This window comes from Entamoeba dispar, genomic scaffold (genome assembly GCF_000209125.1).
Source record: "Entamoeba dispar SAW760 scf_1105229463533 genomic scaffold, whole genome shotgun sequence".
Lineage (NCBI taxonomy): Eukaryota > Evosea > Mastigamoebida > Endamoebidae > Entamoeba > Entamoeba dispar.
Genome location: NW_001855740.1, coordinates 1 through 12,857, shown reverse-complemented (window position 1 = coordinate 12,857; position 12,857 = coordinate 1). Strand labels below are relative to the sequence as shown.

General features: G+C 21.2%; 4 protein-coding genes across 4 annotated transcripts, besides 28 other annotated features; all 4 read left to right on the top strand.

Moving 5' to 3' along the window:
• The first annotated feature begins 85 nt into the window (after positions 1-85).
• Positions 86-192: a microsatellite.
• A 95-nt stretch (positions 193-287) lies between these two features.
• Positions 288-875, top strand: EDI_039110 (uncharacterized protein; the record flags this gene model as incomplete). The annotated part of the gene is made up of 2 exons (XM_001741090.1): positions 288-505; positions 661-875. Coding segments are annotated over 2 exons (433 nt in total), but the record flags the coding sequence as incomplete, so codon positions are not given.
• Positions 537-657: a sequence feature (AT_rich).
• Positions 875-1,018: a microsatellite.
• Positions 961-1,128: a microsatellite.
• Positions 1,129-1,144: 16 nt separating this feature from the next.
• Positions 1,145-1,347: a sequence feature (AT_rich).
• A 9-nt stretch (positions 1,348-1,356) lies between these two features.
• Positions 1,357-1,539: a microsatellite.
• A 36-nt stretch (positions 1,540-1,575) lies between these two features.
• Positions 1,576-1,659: a microsatellite.
• A 1-nt stretch (position 1,660) lies between these two features.
• Positions 1,661-1,804: a microsatellite.
• Positions 1,747-1,810: a microsatellite.
• A 2-nt stretch (positions 1,811-1,812) lies between these two features.
• Positions 1,813-1,874: a sequence feature (AT_rich).
• A 1-nt stretch (position 1,875) lies between these two features.
• Positions 1,876-2,061: a microsatellite.
• A 74-nt stretch (positions 2,062-2,135) lies between these two features.
• Positions 2,136-2,211: a sequence feature (AT_rich).
• Positions 2,212-2,261: 50 nt separating this feature from the next.
• Positions 2,262-2,480: a sequence feature (AT_rich).
• A 19-nt stretch (positions 2,481-2,499) lies between these two features.
• Positions 2,500-2,532: a sequence feature (AT_rich).
• Positions 2,533-2,548: 16 nt separating this feature from the next.
• Positions 2,549-2,644: a microsatellite.
• Positions 2,645-2,760: 116 nt separating this feature from the next.
• On the top strand, positions 2,761-4,803 carry EDI_039100 (uncharacterized protein; the record flags this gene model as incomplete). The annotated part of the gene is made up of 1 exon (XM_001741089.1): positions 2,761-4,803. One exon carries the CDS (start codon positions 2,761-2,763, stop codon positions 4,801-4,803), a length of 2,043 nt encoding a protein of 680 aa, XP_001741141.1.
• A 13-nt stretch (positions 4,804-4,816) lies between these two features.
• Positions 4,817-5,033: a sequence feature (AT_rich).
• A 43-nt stretch (positions 5,034-5,076) lies between these two features.
• Positions 5,077-5,172: a sequence feature (AT_rich).
• Positions 5,173-5,487: 315 nt separating this feature from the next.
• Positions 5,488-5,543: a sequence feature (AT_rich).
• A 1,137-nt stretch (positions 5,544-6,680) lies between these two features.
• Positions 6,681-6,729: a sequence feature (AT_rich).
• Positions 6,730-6,862: 133 nt separating this feature from the next.
• Positions 6,863-6,901: a sequence feature (AT_rich).
• A 127-nt stretch (positions 6,902-7,028) lies between these two features.
• Positions 7,029-7,137: a sequence feature (AT_rich).
• An 88-nt stretch (positions 7,138-7,225) lies between these two features.
• Positions 7,226-7,269: a sequence feature (AT_rich).
• Positions 7,270-7,271: 2 nt separating this feature from the next.
• Positions 7,272-7,356: a microsatellite.
• Positions 7,357-7,703: 347 nt separating this feature from the next.
• Positions 7,704-7,746: a sequence feature (AT_rich).
• A 77-nt stretch (positions 7,747-7,823) lies between these two features.
• Positions 7,824-8,410: a repeat region.
• A 93-nt stretch (positions 8,411-8,503) lies between these two features.
• Positions 8,504-8,524: a sequence feature (AT_rich).
• Positions 8,525-8,646: 122 nt separating this feature from the next.
• On the top strand, positions 8,647-10,758 carry EDI_039090 (uncharacterized protein; the record flags this gene model as incomplete). Its single annotated transcript, XM_001741088.1, has 1 exon — positions 8,647-10,758. The coding sequence occupies one exon, from the start codon at positions 8,647-8,649 to the stop codon at positions 10,756-10,758; it is 2,112 nt and encodes a 703-aa protein (XP_001741140.1).
• Positions 9,102-9,136: a sequence feature (AT_rich).
• Positions 10,759-10,943: 185 nt separating the features above from the next.
• On the top strand, positions 10,944-12,746 carry EDI_039080 (uncharacterized protein; the record flags this gene model as incomplete). Its single annotated transcript, XM_001741087.1, has 1 exon — positions 10,944-12,746. The coding sequence occupies one exon, from the start codon at positions 10,944-10,946 to the stop codon at positions 12,744-12,746; it is 1,803 nt and encodes a 600-aa protein (XP_001741139.1).
• Positions 11,566-11,635: a microsatellite.
• Positions 12,747-12,857: the final 111 nt, after the last annotated feature.

The following is a 12,857-nucleotide window of genomic DNA, read 5'->3' as shown; positions in this document are numbered from 1 at the left end:
AACAATCAATAACAAACTAATACATAAATAACAATAAATTGATAACAAATAAATTATATTTGAAATAATGAATGATGTTTGATTTAAATTAAGAATAAAAAACATGAAAATATACCAAATGTAATGTTAATGAAAATGAAAATAAAAATGATATGAAAAAATAAGAAGAAAATAAAATAAAAGAAAGATGAATTGATTCTCATTTAGTTTTAGAATAAAAAATAATGAAATAACACTTTTCTATTATTTCATTCTATTTACAATATATGTTGATAATAACTCAAAAGTATTACCGTGAATACACCAAATGAAATAATAAATAATCAGAATGTAGCAGTTAAAACAATAAATAGAGAATATCAATTTAATATTATTCGTGAATTTGGAAAGAAATACTCTACTTTAAAATGTCCACATGCACAATTTACAGAAGCAATAAACAAATTTGTTGATGTTATTTTGAGTGATATTCAATTATCAAATGAATATTTAAATATACCAATGAGTATTATATGAGAAAATGAAGAAAGTCTAACAATTAATTATAAAGTATCAATTCAAATATTAGATAATTTAAAATTCAATGAAAAAATGAAAAACAAACTTTATATAAAAATTTAACTAAATAAAATCATAATTTCAAAAATGAATTTAAATCAGATGATAACTTAATTGAATGTTCACTATCTGTACATATAATTAATATATTGAGTATTATATCTTCTCTTCATAAAGACAAGAAATTATATGAAGAAATTATTTCAAAATGTATTGGTTTATTTGATTCTAATAATAATATGAATCATAATATAATATTGATTATAAGACTAAACAATGTTGAATATGTATGTGTTAATCAATCAACAGATGATTGAATAATAAACATACTCATGATAATAATTAGAATAATAACATTAATTTATTGATTGAAGAAATAATAATTTATTATTTAGGTTAATAAAACAAATAAAAATATGTAAATAATGAATACAAAGAATAAAATATTAATAATATCAATTAATGAATATTTGATCTTTTCATAATAATAAATTTATATAAAAGAAATAATAAATTAATAATCAAGATGAATAAAATATAAATAAGAATGAAAAATGAAAAATAAATAAAGTTAATATTGAAGAAGATATTATCATTTAATGTATTTCATAATTAATTAAATTATAATTATGTTAATCAATTTAAACAAAGAATGAAAATATTACAATAAATTAAAAATAAATAAATAATTATTTTAATTAATTATATCAGAAAATGAAATTATTAAAAGAGATAAATCATTTATTTATTGTTTTATAAAATATAAATATTTAAATGTAATTAAATAAACAAATTGATTTATTGTTATTATTTATAATTTATAATTTATTCATTATTTCATGTTTAACATATAATTTAAACTTTCATCATTAATGTTTTGTATTTTATTCTTTATTATCATTTTTATTCATAAAATTTCTTCATAATTTATTATTATATTATTTTTATTATTTATAATTTCATTTTAACATTATCAATATTTAAAATTAATTAAATATTGAAGTTATTTTGTGTGATAATAAATAAAATAATGAAAGAATAAAATTATAATTATGAAGAAATAAAATAATAAATAAATAATAGACAAATAAATGATTAAATGTAAAATATATATTTTATAATAACAATAATATCATTATAATGATTTATTTAAAATATTTAATAATATTCATTATAATTTTATATTTTTAATAGAAAATAAGATATAAAATAATGATAATAAATAAATTTAAAATAAAATAAATAAATTAAATGATAATTATTATTTATATTGATTGTATTTAATCAATTAATACAAATATGATAATTTTAATATACTTTTATTCTTTCTCTTCTTAATTTCTATGTTTTTATTTCATTTTATCTTTTATTTTCATAATATGATATTTAACTTTCATTTCATTATATCTAATTTATTTCATTAAATTATTTTGTATTAATTTCATTTATTTTATTAATTTATTCATTTTAATTCATTCATATTCTTTTTATCATTATTTAATTATTTTCTTCATAATAAATAAATAATGAAAGAACATTAAAACGAGAATTAATGATAAAACAGATAAGAGTATAAGTAAAATAAAATAATCAACATATTAATCATAAATAAAAATGATGAAATAACATATTATTATATTCATTTAAAATTATCAACAAATAAACAAAATGAAATTAATTTGATCGAAGTACTTATCAGATACAATTAATAAAATAATCAATACATTAATTGAAATAAAAAGAAATTAGAATTTGTTAAAAATAATATTATTGTTTTAATTTAAAAATGAATATTTAATTATAAAACATTTCTTACAATTTTTAACAATAACAACAAGAAATAAATAAAAAGGTGGTAAATATAAATAATTTTATTTTCTAAATATTTCTAATTTATCATTCGATAAAATAATAAATTAAATCAATGTGATAACAGGTAAGAATTAATTTATATTTAAAAATATTTGAAATAATGAATGATGTTTGATTTAAATTAAGAATAAAAAACATGAAAATATACCAAATGTAATGTTAATAAAAATAAAAATGAATGCGATAGGAAAAATAAGAAGAAAATAAAATAAAAGAAAGAGGAATTAAGTGAGGGTAATAATTTAATGATACTAAATCAAGAAATAGGGTAAATAAATGATAGGATAAATGAGTATTTAAACATAAACTAAGAAAGATATATTCATTAAAATGATCAGTTTATTACTTCTATTTATTACTTTCTCATTATCAAAACAATGTAGTGAATATACTACAAATGAAATAGATACAGTAGACAGTGCATTTGAATGTATTGAATCAATTGAAACAACAGAAAAAGAAAATAATGATATTATTACAGGATTAAAATATTATTTAGAAGCATATGTATTTAAAGATATATTAAAGAATCCACCACAACCATCATTTTCAAATAATTATTATGAAAAAGTAGATATTGATGCAGAATTAAATAAAATAAATACAAAAACAACAAGTATGTATGACTTCTATTCTCAAATTAAAAATCTCATTATTTCAACAAGAGATGGACATTTAGCTTTTAATGTAGATAAAGATCTGAATAAACCAAATTCAGAATTAACTAATTTCTTTTATTTCCTTCCATTTGAAATCAATATTGATAATGATAAGAAAATGTATTTAATTCCTAGAAAAAGTCTTGGTGGTATTCCTATTGATGTTCCAGAAATAGATGATAATCAGAACATAGCAGTTAAAACAATAAATGGAGAAGATCCATTTAATATTATTCGTGAATTTGGAAAGAAATATTTAGGACTAAAATGTCCACATGCACAATTTACAGAAGCAAGATCAGCAATTTCATTTGGGTCATTGAGTGACACACCATTAACAAAAGAATATTTAAACACACCAATAACAATTACATGGGAAAATGGAGAAAGTGTCACAATTAACTATTCTATATTCAAGCTATCAACACCTAATAAATCACTTAAAGAGTTACTTCAAGGAGAAGAAGTTAAACAAGGAATTAAACCAAAATTAACACCAGAAGAAATAAAATCAAGAAAAGAAATTGGGAAAAGAATGAAAACAAAACAAGGAATAATTGAAAGATATAAATCAGATGATAATAATGTAGGTTGTTTATTAACAGATAATAAAATTAATACATTTTTCATTGTATCATTTGACCCTAAAGATGCATATGTTAAATCATATGAAGATACTATTTCAAAATGTATTGATTTATTTGATTCTAATAAATATCCAATTCAAGTAATATTCCCAAAGAATGGAGGTGGATATGGTTATCTTTCCAGATGGGTTGAGAAAATTATATCACCATATGATGATGTAGACTTTATTGGATCATTAAGAGTATCAGATTTTACAGAAGTTATAATAAAAACAGGAATGGGTACAGGTTTGTATGACCCAGAAACATGTGAAGTAAGAGAAAAAGGAATTAATCCACAAACACTTGGAGAATGGTATACAAAACCAAAGATTATTAAATATGGTGATGTTGAACATAAAGTTTCACAACCTTCCTTAGATAAAGGAGGCATGATGAAATTAATGAAAAATCCAAGAAAACCAACAGAAATAGTAGTTTATACTGATTCATTTTGTTATTCTGCTTGTTCACTTGTTACAAAAGGATTAAAAGAATGGGGAGGAGCTATTCTTGTAGGATATGATGGTGATCCTAATGGTAAAGATGAAGAATTTGAAGTAGGATTATCACCAACTAGTGTTATTGGTTTAAATGAGATAGATAAAGATAATATATTTACACAATATGGATATGAATTAGGAATAAGTGTTACAGAAACATATAGATTTAATTATGAATATAATGAAAGTATTCCTAGAGAATTCTTAACTGATATGATAGATGAAAGAGTGAATATTTATAGTGACCCTGATATAATTGATATTTTTGAAGAAGAAACAAAGAAGATAATAGAGAAATATCAAACAAAATGTAATCCAAAGAATAAAAGATTAGTTAAAAGAGATGAAAAATGTGATAAAGAAATTAATATAGAACATGGACATGGAGGATATGAATGTGGAGATAATGGAGAATGGAGTACAAAATGTGTACTAGCTTATTGTGATGATGGATATAAATTTGATTATATCAATAATAAATGCATTGAAGATGTATGTGTTTATCCACCAACAGATGATGGAACACCAAGCATGACAGTAAACCTAGTCATGATAATAATTGGAATAATCACATTAATTCTCTAATTGAAGAAGGTTGAATTTAAAATATAATTTTGGTTTAATAAATATGAAATAAAAAAAGATAAATATAACACTCTCTTATTTTATTTGTTGTATTCATTTTAATTAAAATAAAAACGAATATTTTATAATACTTAATTGATGTCATTATAAATATAATAAGTATTAATTATTTGTTAATTATATATTCAAATTATACATTAATATAATGTATAAAAATAGTTATAATTATTCATGTTTTCATTTTCATTTATTTGGAAGTATTGAAATAAAACCATAAAATCATTAAAATAAATTCAAATTATCATTTTGATTATTATTTTTCATATTCTTCATTATAATTTATTACTTTTTCTATTTCATATATTTTATGATTAACTTTACATTCAGAACTAGTTCTTGAATTATCAATATATTTGTTATCTTCTGTAACAATAATTCATAAATATTCATTAATATCAATCTCATCAAATTGTCATTCTCTTTTCAATATTATTTTAAGTTTAAGTAAATTAATAAAATCATTTGATATTTCTTGAACTTTTTCAAATCCAATCATTTGTTTTTTATACAATTCAATTTTATTTGTTATAGTTTGTGCATCAACAATATTATTAAATGATGAATGGAGTTTATCTAATTGTTCTGAAGTAATGTTTATAGTTTTTATTGTTCTTCCAAGTGGTGTATTATTATTATATAAAGATATTTTAGATGAATTATTTTGTTTATTTGTATTATTTGTTGGATGATTATCGTTACCTCCTTGTTGTGAGTTGTTTGTTATTTTATTTTGTGTTAACATATAATCTAATATATCTTTTATTTTAAATTGTTGTATTAATGAATAAATATCAAAAATTGAAACAACAACATCTGATACATCATCCACTTTCTTTACTATAAATTTACCAACTTCAATTACTGCATCTCCCCATAACTTTTTTAGTTTATTTTTTAATTCACCTATTTCTATTTTCAATTTATCTAATAAATCTTGATTGTTATCATGTTTTAAACTCTCTGCTATTTCTTTAATCCTTTCTATTGTGAATTCAATCTATGAATATTTATTTATAAGAATCTGTGCTTCTGTATTTAATCTTTTTATAAAATTCACTAACATTTGAATCAATAAATAATGAAGTATATTTTATGTTAAGTTAATTCCAAGAATACTTTCTGTATTTGTTAAATATAAATGTATGTATTTAATTACAAATTGATTAAGCATTTTCCTATGAATTATCATTAATTTAAGTTCTTTAAATGATTTATCACTTAAAAGTTCTTCTTGTCTTGTAAGATAATAATTCACTCTATTAATAACAAAACAAAATTGTAATCTTTTCCATTCATTTAATGTTGGTTGAATCTCTCACTCAGTTTCATACAATATATCAATTAATGTTTTGAATTTATAATATAAACTTTTATATGAAGATACTAATTCATAAAGTTTTAATTCTATGATTTGATACAAACTAGTATTAATTTGTTTCATTTCTTCTATATTTTTTCAATTAATTCTTTTGTTTATATGTGTCATATGCCAGTTTGTGTATTCTAACTAAGTCTTCTGATGTTTTTGAAGACAATGACGTTTGTAAGATAATCCCACTCCATATTCTAATAACTTGATATTGTCCATAAAATGGAATTAAACTAAACCAGAATTATTAAAAACAATCTGATTTTTCTTTTTCTGTAATTTGTTTAATTATTCTTTCAACGAAATCAGGAGTAATAAACCAATATTCTGAAATTTCAATTTAAAACTTTGTTTATTTCATATAAATGATTAATGAAGAAAACAAAGTATTCTATCATTTTGGTTGAAAGTGTTTGTCTTGTTTAATGACCGTCTCTTTTTGTTCTTCTTAAAAATTTTGAAATTTTATTCATACTTTATAAAATTGAAATATATTTGTGGATAATGTCCCTTAAGAAAAGTTATTTCTAAACTTCTTTTCGTTCTTCCATGATTAGATTGTAAAGTACTTATTTAATTGTGAAATAAATTGTTGTTAAATTAACTTTATTTCATGTATTGACAAACATGTATAATAAATACATTATTAATTTTAGAATTTATTTTTATGCACTCAATTTTTATTAGATTACATAACATATTATTTAAGATAAAGTCAAATAAATAAATCGTTTTTATTGAAAATAAACCGAAATAAATTTTTTATTTAGTTGCTTTACCTCTATCATGTTATGCGATATATTTATTTATAAATCAATACAATAGAATTTAAAAATTGATTGTTATTGTATTTAAATTGTTATTAATGAAATTTAAAAATGAAATAATTTGTAAATTATATTAAACAAACAAAGTTGATATTTTAAAATCATGAAGAAGTGATTAAATTATACATTTTCATAATGTTGTCATTATGTATTTATCATATCAAACAATTATAAATAAACAATTTATAATTTATTCTTATTTATAATTTAGTAATAAAATAAAATAAAAACATTTAAGAATTGAAATAATGAAAAAATAAGAAATAACAAATGTAAAAGAGAAAAAGTAAATTAGAAATTACTTAGAGTTTCTGATAAGTGAAAGTGTTTACTTGCCAATCTTGTTGATGGACATGTAAAGTTCTTCCTTCTCTAATACATTCATCAATAATTCTATGACAAAATGCTCTTCCTTGTGGACAGTTTCTTTTATCCACTAATCCATGTTCTCCTTGAAGATTTGAACCACTGATATACCAATCACCCATACTAATAATGAATTGATGATTATAAGATTTTGTTTAAATAAAAAAAAGGGAGTAATGAAATAAAAATATGAATGATGTTTAATTATTCTAGAACACAACAATTTACAAAACAAAATAAAAATATAATGGTTAAATGTATTTTAATCGTTTTGTATCAATTTTAATGTTATGTTATAAATAAATAATAATTTCATTTTTACCATTTGAAATAAGATGTATTTAAACAATAATGTAAAAGTAAAATGTAATTTTAATTTGATGTTAAAAATAACATCAAAAAAGTAGATAATTAAGTATTAATAGAAATATCTTCTATTGTTCCTTGCTCAGGGGAGATTAACTAATCCATTTGCTTTAAATGTATTTGTTCTTCAACTATTAGCTTATTCTTTGCTTCTAGTTGTTGAACTGTGAGATTTTCCTTTTCTTGTTTTGATGTTGAATAGAGTATTTTAAACATCAATTATTTAAATATTCATTATTTGATTTCTTTTTAATTTTGATGGGTTTGAATTTCTTCTTTATTTTCTTATTTTAAGGAGAATATATAATTACTACTGTATTACTATGAGTTAATATTCTTTTTAGAATCAACCACTAAACCCTTTTTCTTTGATAATCTTATATTATCATTTATACATGTATATTCTAACAAGTAATAATAACATCTTTATAAATACCCATTCGTTTATTATCAATGATATCACATCATTGTACATAATAAACACTGTTATTCTTGCAGTATTGATTAAGATGTTTTTCTAACTAAACATAACGCCATAACCAGTCCATAACTGGTGTATTTGAATGATGGAAATATTTTAGGGTTCTGTGTGGTGTCTCTGACGTGCTACCTTCGAATCAAAATAACACCAAAAAAAAACAAATAAAAATAAAAAGCCCCTTTTTAAATTAATACAAAGAACAAATTAATTCAATTTGATCCTTCTAACTTGTTTTATTTTTAAAAAAAAAATGTATGTTTCCATATTAAAAATTAAATTCCGGATTCCAATTTATTCTAAAAATAAATGATGGGTTAGGTTTAAAATCAATATAAAAAGAAATTTTCTACACTCAAAAACAGTATTAGATTTAAATGACTATATCATTACTATTCATGATTATTTTTGTTGTATATTCACGTCCTATAAAACCACCATCTTTAGGTGATGGATTTATTAAAGTAGATAATCATTATGAATTTGGAATTAACAATCATTTAAAAGGTAATAATGGTGAAACAGAATTACAATATTCTGCTGATATAAAACCAAATGTTCATTCATTTGATTTTGATGAATCAATTGAAAGTGTTGAATGTCAAGGAGATGATTTGATAGTTTCAACAAACAATAAATATATTGAAACATGGGGTGATAACTCACTTGTTACAGGGTCTAATGAAATGTGGAAAACTTCATGTTCATTAAATAGAAGAGTATTAGATATTGAACTAATCTATGAAAAAGAAGGATTATATTATTATCTACTTACAACAGAGAAAGCATCATTTAATGAGTATTTCAATCAATTAAAAGTTATTTACACTCCAAATAATAATGATATATATAATAAAGAAAATAAAACAAAAGGATTTAGAAATGTGATTTTTAAAGAAGAAATTAATGTAGATCCATCAACAGTTAAAATAACATCAATACCAACAGAAATATTACAACCAAGTGATTATATAGAAACAAAAGGATCATCAAAAATATTACCATTTAGTATTGAAGCACCAGTTGGTACTGTAAATGTTGCACGTGATGATGAATATTGTATAAGTTACAGACTTCTTAAAGGAAATGAAGACATTCAAGGAGAAATAATATTTGATGTTTATCCTAATAATAAAGCAACAAAAGGTTCATGGATAACTAAGGTAATAAATTTTGTTATCAATTTATTTGAAAAGGTTAAATCATATCCAGTGAAAGATACCAAATATTCAAGTGATGAAGTATATACTCATTGTATTGAAATAGATAAATCATATAAAGAAGATAAAAGTTATTTAGTTAAAATGAAGATGGAAGGATACGAAGAAGTTGAAGGACCTATGTTTTATGTAGAGAAAGATGAACCTCTTTTTATAATAACACCAGTGGAAGGAGAATTTATAGATTATACAAAAACAAAAGAGATTTTAGTTCAATGGGAATATACAAGTAAATTTAAATATTCAAATAACGTTAAAATGCAATTAAAAAAGAGTAGATTAGGATATGATCAAAGTGTTGGAAAAAGTCAACGTATAAATAATTTTAATAAGAAAGAACAAAAGTTTATATTAAATGATAAAATGAATATTAAAAGTGGGTCAGCTTATTATATTGAATTAAGATATCATTGTTGGAAAGTTCCAATTATTGGTGATTGGTGTTCAACAAAAAGATCAAATATATTTACAATTAGTAATGGAGAAGTTAAAGGAGAAATAGAAATTAAAACACCAATATTAGGACAAACATTTAAAACAGGAGAAGAAATCGTAGTAACATGGGATTATTCAGGGGATAAAAGTAATATAGAATTAAATGTAAAATTAAAAAGAAATAGATTGAGTAGTATTTATAATATGAAAAAGGTTAAAGCAAGTGATAAACAAGTAAAACTACCAGTACCAAAAGCAAAAGATAATACAAATTATTTTATTGAAATTGAATACTTAAATGGAGACAAAAAACAATATTCATACTCAGATTTCTTTTGTATTAATCATGAAAAAATGATTGAATTTGATGATATTAAATATGATAATGATAATAAACAACTATCATTTAAAATTAAAACATTAAAACACCAAAAATTAGATAAATCATACATTACAATTGAACAAGATTTTCCAATATTGTTATGGAATAATAAACCGTTAAATAATAAAAGATATGATATCAAATCTATGAAAATAACTAATCAAAAAGATTATTATGAATATTCAATTGTTATTGATGATTTTACTGATAATTCAATGTTCTATGTATATTTAAGATATAATTATAAATGTAAAATTGGTGCTTATCGCTGTCATTCTGAATATTCAAAAAAATTTTCAATTCCATATAATAAAAATATTGGATGGAATATTGAAGAAGATGGTAGTGTAGAGGAAAAACAAAAAGATATAATGAATTTAGATTGTTCAACATGTTCTACAACTAATAACACATTAATAACAAAACATTATGTAGTTTATGTGATACATTGAAAAATGATAATATAACAACTGATATTAAATTAAAAACAACATGTGAAAATTGTTATGTAATTAATAATTTTAAAATTGGACCAATTGAACTTGATATTGGATTTACTGGAGTGTATAAATTTGATGCAAAGATACTTGGACATTTTGATTTAAATTTAGATTTTAAGAATGAGTTGAATGGTACAATGAATTTTGAAAATTATACAGAAATTATACATAAATCATTAAAAGATGTTTTAAACGTTACACTTGGTATAGTTCCATTTGGATTTGATGTATTTCTTGATTTTGGAGTTAAACTTGATTTAGGATTAACAGGAACAGCTATTGTTGAAACCAAGTTCAAAAAAGAATTTGATTATACATTATATATTTCATATCCAAATGCAAATATTAATGAAGGTACTTATATTTGTGATTATGCACAAATAAAGATAGATGATAAAAAAGATTATAAATTATTTAAACCAACAATAAATATAAATGGAGAATTAGACATAACAATTACACCAGATGTTAGAATAACATTTTCAACACAAGCATTTGATGGATATGCAAAATTAGAATTTCCACTTGTAAACCAAGTGAGATATGATCAAACAGGATTTGCAGGAACATATGATAAAAATGTAGCTAAAATTGTTTATGGATTAGAAGAAGATCATCATTTTGAATATACACTTGATATTTATGGAGAAATTAATTTAGGATATAAAATAAAATTAGCAATTTATAAGAAAGAAAATGAAAAACCATTTAATTTATTTGAACCAATCAAAATGGTGAAAATTGGATTTTATAGTGTTGAAAAAGAAAAAGAAATAAGAAAAATACCAATAAAAATAACATCAGAAATGATAAGTGATTATGAAGATAATTCTGAAGGAATCATTAAATTAGTAGTAAGTGATATTATAAAATATATTGAAGAAGAATTTAGAATAACAATAGAAAATAAAGAATATTTTATCAATGATACAAGTGAAACAATTATAACAGAAAATAAACAATATGGAATAATTGATATAGAAATTAAAAATGAAGGAATTAGTATAGAAGATATAAGTCAAATATGTGATGTATTAAAAGAAAAAAATCAAATTGAATCAAAATATGTATATCTTAAAGAATATAGTAAATACATTGATGGATGTGGGAATATTACAATTGAAAATGATAAAAGTGAAGAAACAATAATTTCAAAATGTGAAAAATATGAACATTGTTCAATGTGTTCAAAATCAGAATGTTTTAAATGTGAAAAAGGATATGGATTAAATGAAGAAGGAAAATGTACAAATGTAGAATGTAAGAATTTTAAAGGATGTTCGAAATGTACAGTAACTAAATGTTTAGAATGTTCTAATGGGAAAGATGTATTTAATGATAAATGTATGATAGAAGAATGTTTGGAATTTGAAGGATGTTTAGAATGTACAAGAAGAGAATGTACTAAATGTAATAAAGGATATGAATTAGAACATGGAGAATGTAAAAGAAAAAGTTGTTCAAAATTTGCAAAATGTGAATTTTGTAATAATGAAGAATGTCTTGAATGTAAAAAAGGAATAGAACTTATTGATGGAGCATGTAAAATGGAAGAATGTAATAATTTTGAATATTGTTCAGAATGTACAGATAAAAAATGTATTAAATGTAAAGAAACATATAAAATAAATAATAAAGGAATTTGTGAATTAAATAAATGTTCAGAAATAATGAATTGTAATATATGTGAAGAAGGAAAATGTCTTGAATGTTTAGATAAATTACCAATGATTAATGATATATGTTATCCATCAACATGTTCTAGTTTCAATAAATGTTTTAGATGTGATAATAAAAAATGTATTCAATGTGTTGATGGAACAATAACAACAGATGGAACATGTCAACAAGCAGAAAATAATAAAGAAAATATATATTGTTTATTACCAAATTATTTATTTGAACAAAAAGAACTTGGAAAGTGTACTAATAAATTCTGATCAATCATCAGATATGGTTGTTTATGATGGAACAAAATATTTAAATTTACTATTATCCAACATCACCTGATTGTGGAATAAATGGAGATACATATTCAATTATAACAGAAA